Source organism: Fundulus heteroclitus, chromosome 8 (genome assembly GCF_011125445.2).
Source record: "Fundulus heteroclitus isolate FHET01 chromosome 8, MU-UCD_Fhet_4.1, whole genome shotgun sequence".
Classification (NCBI taxonomy): domain Eukaryota; kingdom Metazoa; phylum Chordata; class Actinopteri; order Cyprinodontiformes; family Fundulidae; genus Fundulus; species Fundulus heteroclitus.
In genome coordinates, this window is record NC_046368.1 from 11,940,764 (window position 1) to 11,960,627 (window position 19,864).

General features: G+C 38.9%; 1 protein-coding gene across 1 annotated transcript in view; it reads left to right on the top strand.

Moving 5' to 3' along the window:
- cntfr (ciliary neurotrophic factor receptor) overlaps window positions 1-19,864 on the top strand; it is a gene marked incomplete at its 3' end in the record, with an annotated part of 321,955 nt that overhangs the window by 190,253 nt on the left and 111,838 nt on the right. The window contains 1 exon segment of the mRNA XM_036140103.1: window positions 16,371-16,604. Coding sequence (XP_035995996.1) covers window positions 16,371-16,604 — 234 coding nt within the window.

A 19,864-nucleotide genomic window follows, 5' to 3' on the forward strand; every position in this document is an offset into this window, starting at 1 on the left:
CTGTTATATGCCCGGCGATACATATTTAGCTGGATTATGGAATCCCCTGTGGTATAATAGACACTATCAGTTGTTGCAATTTGCAGGAAAAGAAATGATGCAATGCCCTGTCACACACCTATTACTCACCCCCCAATGCTACCCCTGCATCATCAGACGCTTGACATTTTTGCAGGCTGCTCAATAAAAAGAAGCAGGTGAATCTTCAAGGCCCTGCCTACTATCATGGGCAGCTATTATTACATAGCTGTTGTGGAAAGCTTTAGATGGTATCTTTATCTATGCGTGTCCTGTAACATGGTACAATGAAAGCACACATGTATGTCCTTTCCAAGATAAGAGTGAGGATCACATGTGGCTCAAATATTTTTTTTTTCTCTTACAGTATGCACCTATAAATGTACAATGTTGGTTTGGTGTGAATACATGTATAATTACACCTTTATAAGGCTGTTTAGCAGCTTTATTGACTTTGTATACGCACCTTTTGAGATGAGCACTGTCAAAAACACATTTCCCTCAGATGGCAATTAAATATGTTAGCATATTTTCTTGTACTGCATTGTATTCCACTGTATTACATCGGATTATATAGTATTTTAATGGACTGGACTGTATAATGGTGTAATTACAACTTGTATTATATTGTAATGAATCACATTGCATCATAGTGCATTGAGTTGTACCGTTTTTTTTATTATATTGTATCATTTATGTATGTAACAAAAATGTGCATACCATCTGATAAAATTAAAACAAGAACACAATTAAACAAGTTAAACATGGCGGCACACATTTTTTATCTTCTTTTTACAGTCAAAATTGGCAGACAAGTCACTCACAGTTCATGTCAAAAGTTTTTTAATTTTTCTGCAGCTTAAGCTCCCTTGTCAAGGTCAGGCGGTATATTTGCAGAGTGTTCCCGGGATGAAGGCAGTAATTTTGCTGATATTATCTTGGAACTCAGAATTATTGTCATATATTACAGTCCATTAATTAAGGTGATCATTCTCTCATCCCCCTCTTCCCGGCTCCCTTTGAAACCCTTTCCCCGTCATCTCTCATCACTTTATTTTTTTTTATTTTTTTCACCTTAACTTCCTACACACACCCCTTTCTTACTCCATTTACTCATTTATCTGACCTTCGTTGTTCTCTTTTTCCCTGCTCCCCCTCGGTAACTTGTCTTTATCCTTCTTCATATTGTACTGTCCTTTCATTTTGAGCTCATTCTCTCCCCTTCCTTTCTGTCTCCATATGCTCATGTTGTTTAATAAATGAGAGGATTGATATTAGCACTGACCTTCTGAGTTGGGCTCTTGAGGAAGGCTTAGGGAGATGTTAGCCATGTGATTAACCAATAAGATTAGAACTGGAGGGAGGCTTCTGCAGGCCTGGGTCTGATTATCATTGAAGCCTGGCCAAAGGAGAGAAAAATAGATACACACTGTGTTCCGAAAGCAGATGTACCACAACCATATTTCTGAGGTTATCATCCTGCCACTAATACTGCTGTTTATAATTATTTACCTATAACGGACAATAGACGGATCCTTGCCGGTTCTAATTGGAACACTGAGGACCTAAAAGATGCAGCCTGCTATGAGCTGAAACCGAATATCTAATTATTTTGTTTTAAATATATAGGCAACGTAGCTCACCGTCCAAGGAAGTACAGTTGTGTCATACGTGTGCCATACGTAATCAAAATAAAAATGTAATATGTCCGCCATCCCCCGAATGTATTGCTTATTGCATGTTCAGTGTGCAGGGAGTGACTGACCTCCCCCATATTACAGTGCACAGTTTAAGCACTTGTTTTTGATTTGCAGTTTCCAATCCGACAAAATATATTAAAAGGGTACTTCTGTGTTGTGCACGGAGTTTGATCGGCTCTATTTTAATATCTGTATTACGGAGACCTGGACTGGAAATGTTTTGCACTGCACTTTGATGGGTGGTGGACATTTCACCCCTTCACTATTTCCCTACTTTTTCAGTTTTATTGTTTTCTATCTGACTTTTCCAGGTACAAAATGGAATTATCTGCCAACCACCAGAGGATATAAATAAATTTTCATCTGGTCCAAGTGGGGATCGAATCTAAAGTAAAGCACATGGGCAATCATCTTTAGAATTTTAGACAATAAAATGCAGACAGATTAAATTATATGTGAGATTTGAGCATTTTTATGACTATTTTATCCCATTATTCACAAAGATACTTAACCACACATAATAAATAAATGTAGACGCAATGAAAACGACAAGGTTTGCATGTGGAAACAAAATCAAGATAGGAAGAGCAAAATAAAACAAACAGGCATCTACATGATGGGAACATGAACGATGTGCATAATATTTGAGCACTTTTATATCTAAATCTTTCCGTAGTTTAGTAAAAATACTTAAATACAGAGAGAAATAAAAATATATGCAACGGTTCAATAACAGGGGTACGAAATTATAGGTTTAAGAATACAAAGCGGCAGAGAGGTATGAAACGACATTGTGTGGGTATAGCATATTGGTACAAATTGACAAAAAAGACAAACTGACATGCCTCCCACAGAGATTAATAGAATATCAATTCTGTTTGTAAAAAAGGAGCTAACAGTGTCATAGAAGAGGGGATTCTCCCCGGGCGCCATTCCACAACGAACCACCACTGTCTTACATATAAGAAAAGGTGGAGACAGCTTAAATTTTTTTCTTTATTGCTGACGTGACAAAAAAAAAATGTTAAAAACTCAATATGATGGATCGCCTACGTTCTGAAAGACTCATCCGTTCTCTGTAAGTTGACTGAAACTCCGAAGCAAAGGCTGCGTGGATAGGAAATCAATTCAAAAACTAATGGTGTTATTTGGGAAAAGGTCAGCAGCACTGCTTAAGCACTGCATTATATCATGCTGAATGTTGGAGACTGTGCGTTGTACGTTAGATTTATTGTCAGCGGGACATCTCGGATAATTCTGTGACTTTACAAAGAGCCACATGGCTTATAAATGTGATCTGTTTACAAGGATGGTCCATTAAACGTAAATCCAACCTGCACAGGGCAAAAGAAGAAATAGATGGACTGAAATTTGTAAAGACAAGCAGACGAAGCGGAACGCCGTAAATTCTCTTCCACTTCTTGCCCTTTTTTTTTTCTTCCTCTCTGTATTGAAAAGTACAGATATTTCAGATCAAAGCTAACCAGCTGCCCCACTCCCGCTCTCTCCTTCTGCTGTATCTGACTCTCAGGAATCTTTCACCCATTCCTTATTTCACGACCTCTCTAATCCAGGCTTGTAAAATATTAACCGCCCTACGCTCACTCTTCACCATTTATCCTCCTTCCTTTGGTATACCCATTTTCATTTCAAACCTCTCCGCTCTTCATCTTTTCACTCCATCTCTCTTCCCTTTCACTTCCTCCTCTCCTTTCCCCCTCCCCTCCATCCCCTTATCTCACCCTCTTCTGTGGCTCATCTCCGAACACAGACATCCTAAATGAAGTATCAATTAACCCCCGCCTGCCTGCGACTCCTCTCCGGCGGCTAGATGACGGCAGGCAATGATCAGACCAATCCCGCACAAACACTCTGTACGTTTGCATACAGTGGTGAGGCCGAGATAAGATGGGCAGGAAACAGGAAGTGGATTTATTTTAGCTTTGCTGCCCCGACACACACATGTAGAGAAAACACACAAAATGCTCTCGCACAGCTGCAGCTGCCTCAGTGTTCACATGAAAGGAGAGGCAAATGCAGAAAGAGTTGGGGGTAGGGGGGGGAATGAATGTTAATCTCTCTGTGGGAAAGAGACAGGAGAGGATAAAGTGATAACTTCATTCCAATATGTTTGGAAAGGAAGTGAATATGTGAGAGCATGTGCATGCATAGTTCTAACCAAGTGCGTTTCTTTTTCTTTTTTTCTTTTTTTTTTTCCTGCTTCTTCCGCAGTAATGTGTCCCTGGTGAGTGTGTGAAAGTACATTAAAGCACACGTGGGCTGACTGCATCTTTATCAGCCCGGGACTGTGAAAGTGTCAACAGGAGTTTATTGCAGATACTTATGTCATGCTGCAGTTAATCCGATCCCTGGATTTTAAATCGGCAGGGGGATTTACTGTTTCGCCGTGTCATACCTCTTGAACATCGGAGGAACTCAGTAACGAGGTTGTGTGGGGAAAAAAAAAAAGGTTTTAATCAACCCAACCATTTCTACTGGTAAATATATGTCTAATCGCACCATTGACATAAAATGTACTCCATATGCTGTGGCAAGGCAAGCACAAAGAAATCGACACAATTTAGTCCATTAATTTAATCCTGCATAGTCAAGTAAAGCGTAAGGTGGCAAGTAGTAACTGATCTTCACTTCTTTGAGTAGATGTCCAGTTGGATTTGAGTTGGATGATTTACTTAGCCATTCCAGAATCTGTATCTTCGTTTTACGAAATTAACTGGATTCCATAAACTGTTTGGGATCATTGTCTTACTGAAAAAACGACTTTTCATTCACCGTTAGATTCCTAACAAGAATGTCCTGGTCCAGAGTCCCACCTCCAAATGTCACTGTTGGTTTGACGTTTCTGGAATGAAGTACAGTTTCTTTTTTTTTCTTTTTTTTCCCCTTTCTCCAAACACGGTGTTTGCAGTCACATCCAGCAACTTCAATTCTGGCTCGAAAACTCCAGCCGCAGATAAGCTTCAACATGTTTATTCTTCGGCAGAGGAGTCTTGTGCAATGAATATGCATAGCAGATGTGGTGGCTGGGTGCATTACCTGTTGTTTTTTTTGGAGAAACTTTACCTGCTATTCCCATGGCTTTTGTGTGTGTGCTCCTTGTGCACAACGCCTCTGTTTTCTTCTGTCTCATCTATCAGGAATGCTGTAAAGCACACCTAGTTGTCACGGGGCTGCTGAGAATGATTTGTGCTACACTTTTTGACAATCTCCTGTATATTACGAAGTTTAGTGTTCAGGTGTTTAAGTGAGACAATGCAACACTTAACTGAAAGTGGGACAGCCAGAAATGACGCATAGTGGGTTTGTCTTTCCAAAGCCTTGAAGCTTGCGTTGTAGCGTGAAAGCTTCGTTCCCTAACGTCGCTGCACACTGGCCAAGCTGCGATGTGCCAGATTAGCTGCAGAGCACCTTTTTAGAGTGTTTTCACCCGTGCTTGATGTTTGCTCCGAAGAGTGCATGCACGGATGAAGATAACACATCTGTGTTATCATGTTTGAAACACTGCGGAAACCCGTCTTTAGTTCTGAGGTTGTTTACGCAGCAAATACCGACTGCAGCCTGTGATAGGAGACTTTAGGGTGACACTGTAAATAAACGGAGAGTAAAGCTAACACCTCTTCTGAGTTTAGATCTGTGTTTGTCTGATATGACTCATAGTTAAACAAACCTTGAGCAATGACACGTTTAAAAAGCTGTCTTTGCACAGAGGATTGTTCCGAAATCACAACTTGGGAGTTTAGGGACGTGATCGGTGCTTTCATTCTTTGTTACACTGTTGGAATGGGGACAGAGTTTAAGTGGTTTGTACATTTCATGTTAGCATTGATTTAACTGGAGAATCAAAGGGTGCCCTGTGTGTCACTGCATTCTAAGAGATTAACAAAAGTTTACTTTGCCTGGCTGAAGTTAAAAACAACATATTCAAGCAGGTATGATCCAACTGGGAATGGGCCATTTTTTTTCTTAAGTTAAACATTTCAAATGTCAAGTTTGAAGAATTAGCAGAAAGGAATGGTTGCAGAGTGGTACAGTTTTTAGTACTGTTGCCCCACTGCAACCCACTCGCTGATAGCCTTAATGTTAGAAATGAGTGACTTTCACTTTTAAGGTTGAACACCTAACCCAGTATGCTGGGTCAAACCCATAACCCAGCTATGTCATTTTAAATCTGCTTCTGAGTTGATGTATTATTTTGAGAGTAGTAAATTCACAAAATAATTGTTTACAACAGTTAGAAACAATTTGTTGGTTGATTTATTTGGGATTCATTCTGTTAAAAGATTAGTCGAGCTTGTAAAATCTTACTATTTAGTATATTTCTAAGACAAAATTAATAATTATGACCAAAAACTGTTCATGCGGATCCACTGTTTGTAACCAGCGAGTGAGGAAAAATGTATCTACTTAAACTAAACTGATCATTTTCCGGGGCTCCATGCGTGTATGTCAGTAAATCAACCGTTTCGCTGTTGAACTTTGAAAAGGCACGGCTCCCCTCGGGCATGAAAATGGGATTCGCTGATAAACGTTGGAGTGAGTTACAGCACGGCTGGAAGGCAACGCCCTCTAACTCGGCCTGATGTGGTCGTGCCAAAGAACCCGCGAGGACGGCTGGACGCACATGGAGCACTCAGACAGTCCCCTGCTCACACAGGCATGCACTGTCACAGGAACGAGATGCTTTGAGATGGTAAATCAGACTGAATTTCAATTTCATTTCACGCCGCTGCGGTGCAGCCAGATCATAACTTACAGGTGGTTACCCTCACAGACACGCACTTTAAAAAACACACTCGAGTATGCATGACACAAGTCACAGATGCACAGCCAGGGAGCCACGATTTTATTCTTGCAAGTGCTGGATATTGTTCAAATTGAAATGCAAAAACATCAAGGCGCAGTCCTTCACAGCTGGTTCTCCATAATCAAAGTTCATCAGTAATCTAATCAACTCGAGAGGGCGTACATGTTTGTTTAATGAGTTGTTCGCTCCCTGGGTGCATCTCTGCACGGCTCTACGTGGATGTCACTCTGGTCAACTGTGTGTGCGTGGACCCTATCACTGTTCGTGTTATGTCATTTTGAAAAATATTGCCTCTGGAGTTAATTGTTTTAAAATGGTAGTCATGTATGTTTTTATGTCTCCAAAAGGACCATACAGTTTTGCCAATGAGCTTAAGAAAATCCATAAGGTTGGAATAATATATCAGTTTAAATTCACACTTAGGCATATATTTAAAATAAAAAATAAAAAAAACGAGATGAGAATTTGAGCTTCACAACCTTTTTTGGTTTATGTCTTTTAAGTCGGGTCTTATTGTCATGAGGAAAACTAAGATGGGCTCGGCATCTTAGCTCATCCCGGCATCCTCTGATCCAACAGAGACTAAAATAATGTCATGCCAAATGACACTTGTTTTCCTTAACAGGTAAATTGAACTGTGTTTAATCAGGTAATCATGCAGTCACTTACAAACATCCTCGCTCCTAACTAATTTATGTAAGGTTGTAACGCCTGATCAACATAGAATGAATTAAAATATGTATTCCTCCAGAGTCAATTTGCATAAAGCACGTAGTAAAGGACTGAATCATCTTGCTGTTTGAGCTTGACTCACTTTATTTACTTGACAGTCTTTTTTCTTTTCATTTTTGTAGTTTTTATTTATTCTTTTTTTTCTGCTGGTTTCCTTGAAATTTTTTTACCATAACTGGAAATGCAACAAGTTCTTTCTTGCTCTCAAGAGTTTACGCATCAAAGCTTGTGCTGGAGCCAGTTCATGACTGGTTTCACAAAAAAAAAAAAAATAATAAAAAAAAACGTGTTAGGGATTTTCCACAACTACAGACCCAGTTTGGTGCCATTACATCACTATAACCATCTCATCCAATAAAAGTCCTATAAATCCAGTCTCCATTTAATTTAGCATTTTTCTGACCATAATTGCTGTGCAGTGACATGGTTTAATGAGATAAATCACAACATTCATCTCAGTATCACTACAAAGAGATCCCTTAATATCCCCAGTTTAATTTCGGGATGCAGTTTAAACAGGCAGAGTCTGTGACCACTAAACAATAGGAGCTTGGCTCCAAGAAGCCATTAAACACAGCGTTTATGGGAGGATATACTCGATGATATTAAAATTCTGACAATGTTCAAGAACCAAGTTGGATTAACTTTGGAAAACCTAAACTCTCTAATCAGTGGTGTGAGACGTTTCAGTGGAAACCTAAGAGACAGTCTGGTTGTGTTATTCCAATGCTGATATGACTATTTTATGAATGTTCAGGCGCTGTCCTTTTACTGTCTTGGGTGTTAAATCAGGCAAACAAAAAAATAAGCTACCTCAGGAGTTTCAAACATGGTGGTCACAAGGTTTTGATTGGTTGTTAGTCTACATGAGCTTACCTCCAGCTTGAAGTTGGAATTAGGGAGCTTTGGAAAGCTATGGAGCCTGAGTGGAAACATTACTGTTGCTAAACAAACGCCTGTCATCTGCCAGAGAAACATTTTGCACCCCGTATGCTTCAATGTGTAACCACTTTGTCACAGGAGAAATACTTTACATCATTTGTTCAGTTTACTGAAAGGAAATGCTGTTGTGCAATCCCGCTAAATAATGCCTACCAGTGGGAGCTGCGAGTTGTTCTTTCTCATTTACTGAGTACACGGCGTCTCGCTCGTTATGTTGTCATTTAAAGTTCACCTTTGAACTTGTTTACCCTTTAGACATGACAGCAAAGGTTTTAGATGTAGGTTTAAAATGTGGTTTTAATGTAATCATGAAAAATCCTACAAATCAGACTGAGAAGTAAATCTCCAAAACTTAAAAGTATAAAGGTGAAGGAAGGGAGAATATAAACACAGGCATCATCAGTTGTTAATGAAGTCCTTTGATTCCTTCAGATATTCACAACTAAAAGAGAACACTATGGTTCCATAATTTATAACATAAACAAATAAATGCTCATGTATTGTCTTTAATCATGTAAATATTACATGTTGAAACATAACAGAACAGCTCATAGAAGATGTTTTTGAATATTTAAATAAATATTAAAATATAAGTGTCTATGAAGGTTTAAAGATTAAAAGATAATTGCTAAACTTTAATTTGTTAACAGAGCCTATGGACAAGCAGTAAACGATCTTGCATCCCATCCTGAACCAGTGTTTCTCTTAAACTAGATGGCATGCATTTTATGGAAAACATATTCATTTCAGTTTGAGATACAAGCCTGTTAGTGCCCAAATGAAATGCATCATAAGCATTTCTTTTTGCATGCATATACAGCAGCGATGTCAACAAGCTATTTCCTCAAGTCCAAGCAAAAACTCAAGTCTTTGAGAGGGACATTAATGTCAAATCTCAAGTCTTTGAGCAGCATGTAAAGAACAATTCCCAATTATTTGACCTCAAGACCAAATCAAGTCCACACTGAACAGAGTTCATATAAATGCACACCTTGTTGTATGTGGACATACAACTGAACAGTGATAGTACAGGGACATATGATGCACGTTGTGGCTCACCTCCCTTGACACTTAAGTAGTCCATGGACCTCAACATAGTCTTTAATACCTATTGGTGTGTGCATGTCTCTCAGAGCTGCCTCAGTGAAACCTATTCTGTATTTGGATGCAAAGTTTAACTGTTCTAGGTTGAAGAAAGTTTAAATGGGTGGGAAAATAGTCTGGGTGATCATGTAAATGGTAAATGGCCTTTATTTTTATAGCGCTTTATGACGTCCGACAACCCCAAAGCGCTTTATACTACAGTGAGTTATTCACCCACACCCTGACAGTGATAAGCTATATTGTAGCCACAGCTGCTCTGGGGCAGATTGGCAGAAGCAAGGCTGCCATGCATTGCCACCGGACCCTCTGACCACTGCCAGCAAGCAATGCATGTGAAGTGCCTTGCCCAAGTACACCACAGCTGAGGCGATCGGAGCGAGAGATTGAACCGGCAGCCCGCCGATTACAGGGCAAACTCCCTAGCTCCTCCACCTCTGTTGCCCCCAAATGTAGTGAATAACACTATTCTCAATTATCTGGAAAATAAACTTGATCACCTTGTATATGACTTTCTGATGCTGGAGTAAATTGTCTGCGGCTCTCTTTATTTGTCATCAGTTTTGTCCTGTTGTTATTTTTTTTTCTATCTCCCATTCATCTCATTCGCCTCCTTTATCAGAACTAAATTGATCAGAATCTAAAGACAGCATTAGTTATGTTATCTTCTTTGCCTCTTGAAAGGATGCAAACTGATGATCTACATGGCTGTATGTGGCATCAACATAGTAAGGAGAATAATGTGTAAAAAAACTGTTTTGTTGATTTTCATTTGCATTTTGGGGGGAAATAAAAGTCCTCTGATGCTGCTCATAATGCCTAGTCCATTACTAAGAAATCAATAGCACTTGAGTTGAATGTCATTATGGTTATTAGACCTGCTTGGCTGCATGGTCATGAGAAATGAGGGCATTATGCAGGGGAGCGTTCTTATGTGTGAGTGAGTACATGAGTGTAATCATAAGTATCTGCCTGTGTTTCCACTGTTGTTCAGATTTTTATTATGCATGAGTAGTGTGCTTGCAGACTGCTTATGATCAGGGATAAACCACTAAAGAATGCTAAAGTTTCAACACAATCAATATGGAGTGAGTAACTTCAACGTGAAAAGTACCGATGGCGAGGGAAAAAGTACAAGCTTAAAAATGCATAAGATTGAATCTTAAAGAATGGTGAAACAGACTTATCTATCAAACTAAATAGCATTGGCTAGTGATACTGTGATTTGTTTTAAACTTTTCACTTCACTTAGGTGCAAGTGAATTTCTCAAGATTTTGCGAAATTAGGGCTAACTCTCCAACTGCGTCAGCCATTCCAATTCGGCATTAAGCCGAGGGAACTGTGCCCCAGGTGTGCCCTGTAAATTTGGTAATAACTGGAGAAAGACTCAGCTTTGATCAGTTTTGAGTATTTAATGTAAAATAATGGAACAGTAAGAGGAATGACAGACGCCCATTCTGTTGGCTGGCCAAAAAAATATCAGTAGTGCTGTGAGAAAGTAATTGTCCTCTTTGTTAAATCATAAAATAACTGTGATTAGCCAATTTTGTTTCAGTTATTTTCCCTCAGCCACACCCAGGCCTTATTACTGGCTCACTTATAGTATCCAGACATCACTTAGCGAGAACCTGTACACCAACATTCATGGATTACAGTTATTCATTTACTTGTAGGAAATGCCAAAGACTTTATTTTAAAAATTCAGATGAATTCCTAAACTGCTTATCACTAATCTTCTATCCTTTTTAATCTAAATTATTTTTTTTAATCTTTGGCTGGTAAAAAAAAAATAAAAAATGGATATGAAAACTTAATAATAGAACAAAAGGAAAATTATGCTCATGCTATTTCTTATCTTGACCATATCTATTTCTATATCTAAAATAAGTAAAGACAAGTTATTTCTGCTGATGTTTTCTTTTTTCTTTCAAATTCATTAGATTCATTATGTACTATTCATCTGTTTTTGATCAGTTTGGTCAGTGTCCCTCTCTTTTTTAAAGCACATAGTTGGTCATATGAGGCCCTCTGGTTCCCCCACACACTCCATCCCACCTTGCTTGTATAAGGAGGTATTAGCTACTATGGGACTAAGTGAACATCATATTATTTGTCTGCTGCATTCGATACTGTTGATCACAGTATTTTAATCTCTCGTCTTGAGCACTGTGTAGGCATTAGGGATGTTGCCCTTGATTAGTTTTGGTCCTACCTAACTAGTGTTAAAATTGATAACTCCATGTCTTCCACAGCTCCTCTTCCATATGGGGTCCCTCAGGGGTCAATTCTTGGCCCTCTCTTATTTGCTCTCTACCTACTTCCCTTTTGCTCTGTTTTATTTTAGGAAATATGACGTTTCATTTCACTGCTATGCTTGGCATAAAACAACACTGTCCAGCAACTCACACACATTTAAGCATGACTTTCTCTGAACTTCCTTAGTTTAAATGAGGACAAGACAGAAGTTATGTTGTTTGGACCGAGCTGCTGTCACTCCCCAAACGTAGATCTTGGCTCACTGTCATTTCATCTCAGGGGCTGTCACCAATCTGGGGGTAAAGTTTGACTCTGATTTTTAATTTGAGAAACAGATCAGCAGAAACATTTTTATCAACTTTGTCAAATAGCAAAGGTGAAATCAATCTTAGCAAGACCTGACTTGGAGAAACTAGTCCATGCTTTTATCACAGTTCATCTTGACTACTGTAATGCACTAGGCATTAGCCAGACCTCGCTTGCCCGTCTGCAGCTTGTGCAGAACTCTGCTGCTCATCTGTTAACTCAGACATGTAGGCTTGAGCATATTACTCCCATTTTAACTTCCCTTCAATTGCTCCCTTTGCACTAAAGATTTAATTTTAAGCTTTTGTTATTTGTTTTTAAATATTTGAACAACCTTGCTGCACCATATTTATGTGAGCTGATTCAGCCTTACTGCCCACCCCGATCCCTTAGATCAGCTGAACAGCTGCTTCTGACAGTCCTTAAAACTAGACTGAAGCTCAGAGGTGACATTTGCTATTGATGCCCTTAAGTTATGGAATAACTCACCATTGAGAATCAGACAGGTCCGTTCTTTTCCTGTTTTTAAATCTCTTTTAAAAACACACTTTTATTTATTAGCTTTTAATGCACTGTGGTGTACGGCATGTTAAAATACTCTTGCTGTGAACCTGGTTTTTAGCTTTTGATGTTGTGTGTGTGTGTTTTGCATGCTTTTAACTTGTTTTCTAACCTTTTCCTGTTTTAATGTCCTGCACTTTGATCACCCATGTGGTTTTTAAACTGTGCTTTAGAAATAAAGCTGATTGATTGGTCAAAGAGTATTTTACCGAAATTATCCGAAAATGAAACAAGATCCTCTGAACTGTAGCCACTCCAGTGAATTTGGCCTACCAAGATGAGTGCATCTTCATCGGTGAATACTGAATGTCTGTACAGCAAATCAATCAATTAGGTCATGATATGTGTGATTTATTGTATCCAGATTTCAGTATGACTGCATAAATTCTGTAAATGTTGTATACACGTATGGCTTGTCTAGGTTACAATGCTCATATCACAGATCTGGAGATTATATTATACAGTAACATGCATATAAAAGAAATGCCAAAATGTTATCAACCTAAAGACGTGATACTATACCCCACTGAACCGCTTACCAGATGAGTAATAGTGTCACAAGAAAATATATTTTTTTTAAAACTGACACCAAATGAAGACTGAACTACCATGAGATAAATAGTTATTAATAATTGATACTTGAGACAAGTTTTGTCTGGAATCTCAGTCTTTTATGTTTACATAATATAAGAAGTTTTACCAAGGAGAAAGCTTAAAAGCAAGTGAAAAGTAGAACATTGAAAGAGGCAGATGGTTGGGAGGAAAGCAAGGAAACAGGATAGAGGATGAGGGATAAGACAGCCACCACTGAGAGTGAAAAGAGAAAGAGGGGGTGTGAATTTTGACACAATGAGAGAAGGACAATACGAACTTCAAAAGAATGGATACAACTGAATGGGTGAATGGATATTCTTCAGGGATACAAAAGATGATCTTACTTAATGTGTTTTTATCACAAACGTGATAGAAGACACTCCTAAAGAGAATGATCATTTTACACATGCACTCTGATAGCATCTTAATGACATGTGGAAGTGGTCCGAGGTATTTTGACCAGGGTTCTTTCCTATATTCTAAAAGTTCCAAAGAACATCTTCTCTAACTTAGATGGAGCCGTTGATTTAATAATACTTTTCTCAAGTTTCACTTCTCATACTGTCACACGAAGCCGCAGGGCACCGGCATCATCATCAAAGCTGACATCAAAGTGAAACCGTATGTTTTTTTGTATTTTTTTTTTGTTTTGTGTTTTTTTTTTTTTTTTTTGCTCAGATGCAAATAGCTTTTTATGTAAATAAAGTCACACAGGCTTGCTCAACGTAACTTGACAGAGAGGGAGATCAAAGGAAATTGGCATTTCTTGGCACTAATGTGCATACATGTGCTCACATTATTGTAAAAAATGTGGGCAACCATGAAAGGTAACTGAGATGAACAGAGCAAGAACTGCAGAGATGGCATGGGATGACGGGGTAAGAGAATGGAGAAGGCGAGTTAGGATGACAGAGGAGTGAAAGGCAGCAGAAGACTATCAGGTTAATGCTAATAGGGGCAAGGATCTTGTCCTATTAAATATAGATGACTCTGTTATCGGACATGAAATATACATGAAACACTGTGCTGACATCTATATCAACTGTGTTAAAAGCCATGTCTTAGTAGACTGACATGAGGAAGTGTGCTCCAGTTGAAAAAAAAAACAAGACAAAAAGGAGGGGTATTGTACAGAGAAACAAAGGAAGGGAGGTACAGTTACACAAAGAAAGAGCCAAGGAACAAGATATCCAAACAAGACAAGGATCATGACAGTATTTGATCTAAGACAAGTTGGGGCGTATTTCTTTTCGCTTTTCTCTTTTTCATCCAAAGTTTTTTTTTTTTTTTCTTCCTGAGATGGGGATCAATACTTTATTGTTGTGCTGTTGATCTGCTGTGCTTCAGTGTTAATCTGAGGTCTTCACTCCGTGCGGTCGCGACAAGTCCCTTGAGACTTATCAGCAGAGCAGGGCTGCTAACCCCCAGCGTCCCGGCTCTAACTCCTATTAGGCTCACATAAATCCCTTAACCCTAGAGGTCACGGACCCAACAAGTTTTCTGACAAAGCACGGTTGGCTTCAGTAGCAAGACAGTTGGTGCAAGTATAACAGAACATTTAAGCAATTCCTTTAATTCACGCTCATGTAGATTGCATTTCTACAGAGACGATGTGAACTCATTACACCAAAACGGAGAGGAAAAAAGGCCCCGAACTATTTATGGACTCTCCAAAATAATTTTAAAATGTCCAGCTTTTCCACATTTTCTTTCCGTGCTGCAATAAATCAGATTCTACGTAATGCTTACAGCTGGACTTTGAAGCCAAACAATGATTGAAAACAGATATATTCCTTGTAACAATGTTTTCCCTTCACCGTTTTTAGATTACGTGAAATATGCTGCCAAAGATGAAATTCCTATTTGCTCAGTTTGTTAAAGCGGAGGTAAAAGGGAAGGAAAACTGCTCAATGAGGAAAATAAGCACTTGCCTAATGACTGTGTCTGTTCATTAGCCAGCAGTCAGCGCACAGAGGGCAGTAATTGCGCTATACCGATGTTTTGCTTGTTTTTAAAGCTCTGGGTCAAGATGCCCTTTTGCCAGTTTGTACCTCATTTTGAATCCACAAGTAACATTTTAATTTCTTTCTTCTTCTACATTGTGGCCATAAACAAGCTATTGCTTACCCTCGCTCCATCCATCCATTGTTTTCCACTTATCCCAGGTAGAGTTGGAGAGGGAAAGATCCCTAGCGGTAAAGACTCTCCTTGCCATTCTAGGAGACAATGAGGTGTCCCTAGGCCAGAAGTCCAAATACAGTCCCTCCAAGAGGTTCTGGGTTTGTCCCAAGGTCCTTCTGCCTGTAAAATGCACCTGAATAACCTTCAAAAAGAGGCATCCAGGAAGTGTTGCCATCAGATATCAGATGCAGATTACTGACTCCTTTTAATTACCCAAATGCTGTACAGCAGCCACCCCATAGAAGAAGCTCATTTTAGTTGTTTATACCCACAACCTCTTTCTTTCAGTCACAATTCATGTTTTAGGAGGATATGTAGGTTGTCCCATCGATGCTCTGTAAATCAATAACTTTGCTTTTAGGCTGACCTTGTTTTGTTTTTTTTTTTTTTTTTTTTTTTTTTAAAACAACACTAACCCATCTTTTAGAGCCACTCTGAATAAATTTAAATATGTGTAGAGGGTTATTTGTCAGATCAAAAGGACTTTTTGAAAATAACAACCTTAAAGCAGGTACTAAACCTAATTTTCCACTAAGTCCACATTTCTGTATTGAAAATGTTTTTTATTGGTCTAAATGATGCGCTTTCATTAGCTGTATGCAGAAAAAAAAACAAATTAATAAATAAAGGCTTAAAAACATAAGTCTATGCGCAATGAATCCATCTAATTTGTTTCACTTTGTGAATTGAGTTACTAAAACAAATAGATTTTTTTAATTTATATTCTAATTTATTGATTATGAACAAGTAATCAAGATACTTGAACTGCTCATGAGGCGGAGACGGACGCCAGTTTTGTAGCCATGTATTTGTTGTATGTAAAATGAAAATATGTAAAGTGTTTTTGAAATCCTCCTTTCAAATGTCTAATTTAATTCTAATAATTAATAATATAATAAAATATGTATATTATTTCCCAAGGACTTACTATTAGACTCTATTTGCTTTGATTGTTGGTTTAATCCATGCTTTCATGAAATATGACCAATTATGGTTCGAAACGTCCCCTCAGTGGGTATAAGGTTATATAACATCAGTGTGAAATATTTGGTGCAAAACAATCAAAATTACAAAGATGCAAAATGACCATCACCCATTTTTAATTGCTCACGCCATTGTCACTACTTTATATCTGCTTCTTCTTGGTTTTCAGTTGCAAGGAACCAGTATGAGCGGAGGGGCAGCGATGTCACCATGCAGTGCGGCTCCCTGGAAAGTGACGTGTCAGTGTCATGGAAGGTGAATGGGACAGACATCGAGGCCCAGCACCAGCTGAATGGGCCAAAGCTGATCCTTACCCAAGTTGATCTTGAACACAATGGACTCTACAGCTGCTTTCAGAATCCGCACGGAGAAAGGCGCGATACCATCATCCTCCACGTTGGCAGTAAGTAGCCAAGCATGTTTTCCCTCCGCATTAGTTTGGAGCTATTTCTAGTTCTACTGCAAAGAGAAAGCAATCCCTCTAATACACTTGTTCTTTGATTTGTGTTTTATTTCAGAATCATATCTATTACAAGTTTCATTTTGTTTTAACATTTCTGTTGTTTGCTCTGTTACCCTTTTTAACTGGATAACAATCTTTGCAGCATAGTCTTAACATTGTAACTTATTTACTTATTGGTGTTAACCAGGAATTGTCATGGCAACATTCCTTGCTGCTGCACTCAGTACAAGATGGCAAATTCAAATGATTAGCTGTTAAAACGACATTTGGTCTCTTTTGCGGTTATGACTGGACATTTTAATAGTCATACAAAAGATGTTGGAGTGTCAATTCAACAGGATTTCTAAATGGCCTGTGTGATGGGTGATGGCAGCAGCCTCCTTGGAGATCCATTATTCTGATGGGGACGGTTTTATACGTTTGGTCTGTGCAGAATAATACTGTTGAGATGGGACATACTTGTGAATGGCCGGAACCCCCTGAGGAGGGTTGCATTGAAAATGGCTCTATTCAATATGGCATTGTCCTTGAGAAAACTAAAGCAAGGAACTCAGAAGTGAAAGTCTTAAAAATGTCTGTTACATTGCATTAATAGCATATGTGAATGCACGCACTGCTTAAATTGTATTGCTTAAATGGCACAATGCTTAATGTTGCCATTATGTATTAAATGAAAATGTCCAGTAGGCTGCTGTTATATGGACAAAAATAAGTTGCTGATAGCAGAGGTCAAAACAGAATGGACTGACTGGTTCCAGATGATAGAAAGGTAAACTCAAGACCCACTTATTATGATATATGATAAGGTATGGTCAGCAGTTGGATTACAGAGAACACCACACTTGGATCTAGTCCTAGTCTGTTAAGAGCAGAAAAACAAATCCTACAATTCACACAGATTCAACCAAATAGGATAATAACGGACTGGAAAAAAATAATTTGCTGGTCTGATTAGTCTAAATTTAAACTGTGACATTCAGATTATAGAATCAGTATAATGCATAGATACATCTTGCCTAGTATCAACAGTTCAGGGTAGTGGTAGTGTGACAGTCTGGGGGAAAGTTTATTTTGCACACTTTGGGCCTCTTTGTGTATTTGAGCATGGTTTCTGTGCAACAGCCTACATGAGTGTTGTTGGAGGCCACGTCCACCACTTTAACACCACAGGGTATCTATCTTTCAGTGGCTACATCCAGCAGGGTAATACACCATGTCATATAGCTCCCAACTTCTGCAACTGGTTTCTTGACCATGGCAATGAGCTCACTGTACTCTAGGGACCTTCAAAGTTACCAAATCTGTATATAAAAGCTCACCTTTGAGATATGGTAGAATGGGAGCTTTGCAGCTTCAATCTGCAGCTAACAAATTCTGCGTGATGTCAATGTGGGCTGAGAATTAAGGCAATTTAGAAGGCAAAAAGAGGTCCAACCCAGTACTTGCACTTAACAAAGTGGTGAATGAGTGCTCTGCATCTTGTAGAACTACCAATAGTAAAGAGATTGTTCTGCAGCTTTGCACCATGGCAGCATGTCTCTTTTCAAGGGAAAGTTTTATCTTCTAAACTATTTATCACTAATATTAAAGCAACATGCTCAGTGACAGGAACATTGGAACTTACTAGATGAATTCAACGCATTAGTTTCCTGGCTGGATGGTTTCAACACGAAATGAAAACAATACTCAGGCCATAAATAACTATCACTTCTAAAATAATAGCTAATGTTGATTAGAAATGTTTTCTCTTTTAATTTCCTATACTGGCTGGCTCCGACGTTATTGTTGGCTTTGAAATAAGCACCCCTGCGTCTGTTTCTGTTATTGCTGTCTTAAGCAATTCTACTGTTTGCATTTTCACTAGTGGCGCTGATTGGGAAAAATCACAAAATTTGTTTTAACTTTTAAAAAGCCAGTTAGTTATGGTGCTATAATAGTAGTCACCACAAGGAGCTTTGTACAGATTAATGAGTGCCACCTATATGTATTCATGCCAAAGCAATTAACGTATAAAGAAACAATGGTAAATGAAACCACAGCAACACCAGTATAAAATTATTTTGGAAAAATGGGGTCAGTTAATCTCGCTTCAGTAAATTGGTAAACCCTGCCTGTGTGATTGCAGCTGCTTGTCAACAGAGCCAATAGCAAGCCAAGCACGCGGCCCATCAGGATCTCACTGCAGCACCGCTGTTAAATGTAACATTTCCACCCAAATGTTTGATGAATGAGACTATATGTGAGCGTGACAGTTTGGTTAATCATATTGGCAATGATGAATTACCAAATGCTAAAACAATACTGAATTAATGAGACTTTTATGTTATGGTAGATTGTGTCAGCAGGGTGAATAATGCAATACATAAACAGTCCCGAATATCTGCGGATGGAGATGGAGAAAAGGACGTAGATGCAGATGTGCAGCGCATGTCTCCATGAAGCCCAGCGCACGAGTGTGTTTCCCTTCACCAGTCGTATTTCTGCATCATAATGACACTTTGGTGGTCTCAAACTATGCATGCAAGAGAGAAACAGACTTTCATTGTGTAACCATTCATCAGGGGTCAATTACGACTCTGTGAGAACAATACCTTTGTGGTCTAGCCTGGCATTGGGTTTAATTGCCTTGTTAAGAGTTGCTGATTTTATGAGATGTTCAAGACACACACTGGAGCAACTTTAATCCCGTTACTGCGAGCTGGAGACGCTGTTATCAGTCGGTTTGTTTGGAGTTTTTTTTTTCATCCGTTGTCCAAATTCATCTCTGTAGGCTGTCTGCATTTTCATTACATTAACTGTCCCCTCCAGAGGTTGAATGTGACAAGCAGTCATGGCAGGCTACACTTCTTGTGATTATCATCACGACGATAGTTTGATTTTATGTAGTGTTTATAACTCACACCAGGGGCTTGTTATGTTTCACAAAGATAGCAGTGTGATCTAGAGAATGCCACTGGGCCATCTGTCTACGTTTTCTTTGGTTTATCTCTGTCATTTTTTTTTCTCAGTTCCTGCAAAATTCTGTGATAAAATCTCCTTTCAGACAGAGGGTTGATACCGCAAGAGTACAGACCGCCTGCCTTCACTTTTCCTCTGCTCTGACTTCAGCTCGTGGCTGCATTTGTTAGTTTTGTGTTTACACTGGTTCACATTAACAACAGAGAGCGTCATGCTCTAGCTCTGTGTGTATGCCTGCTTAA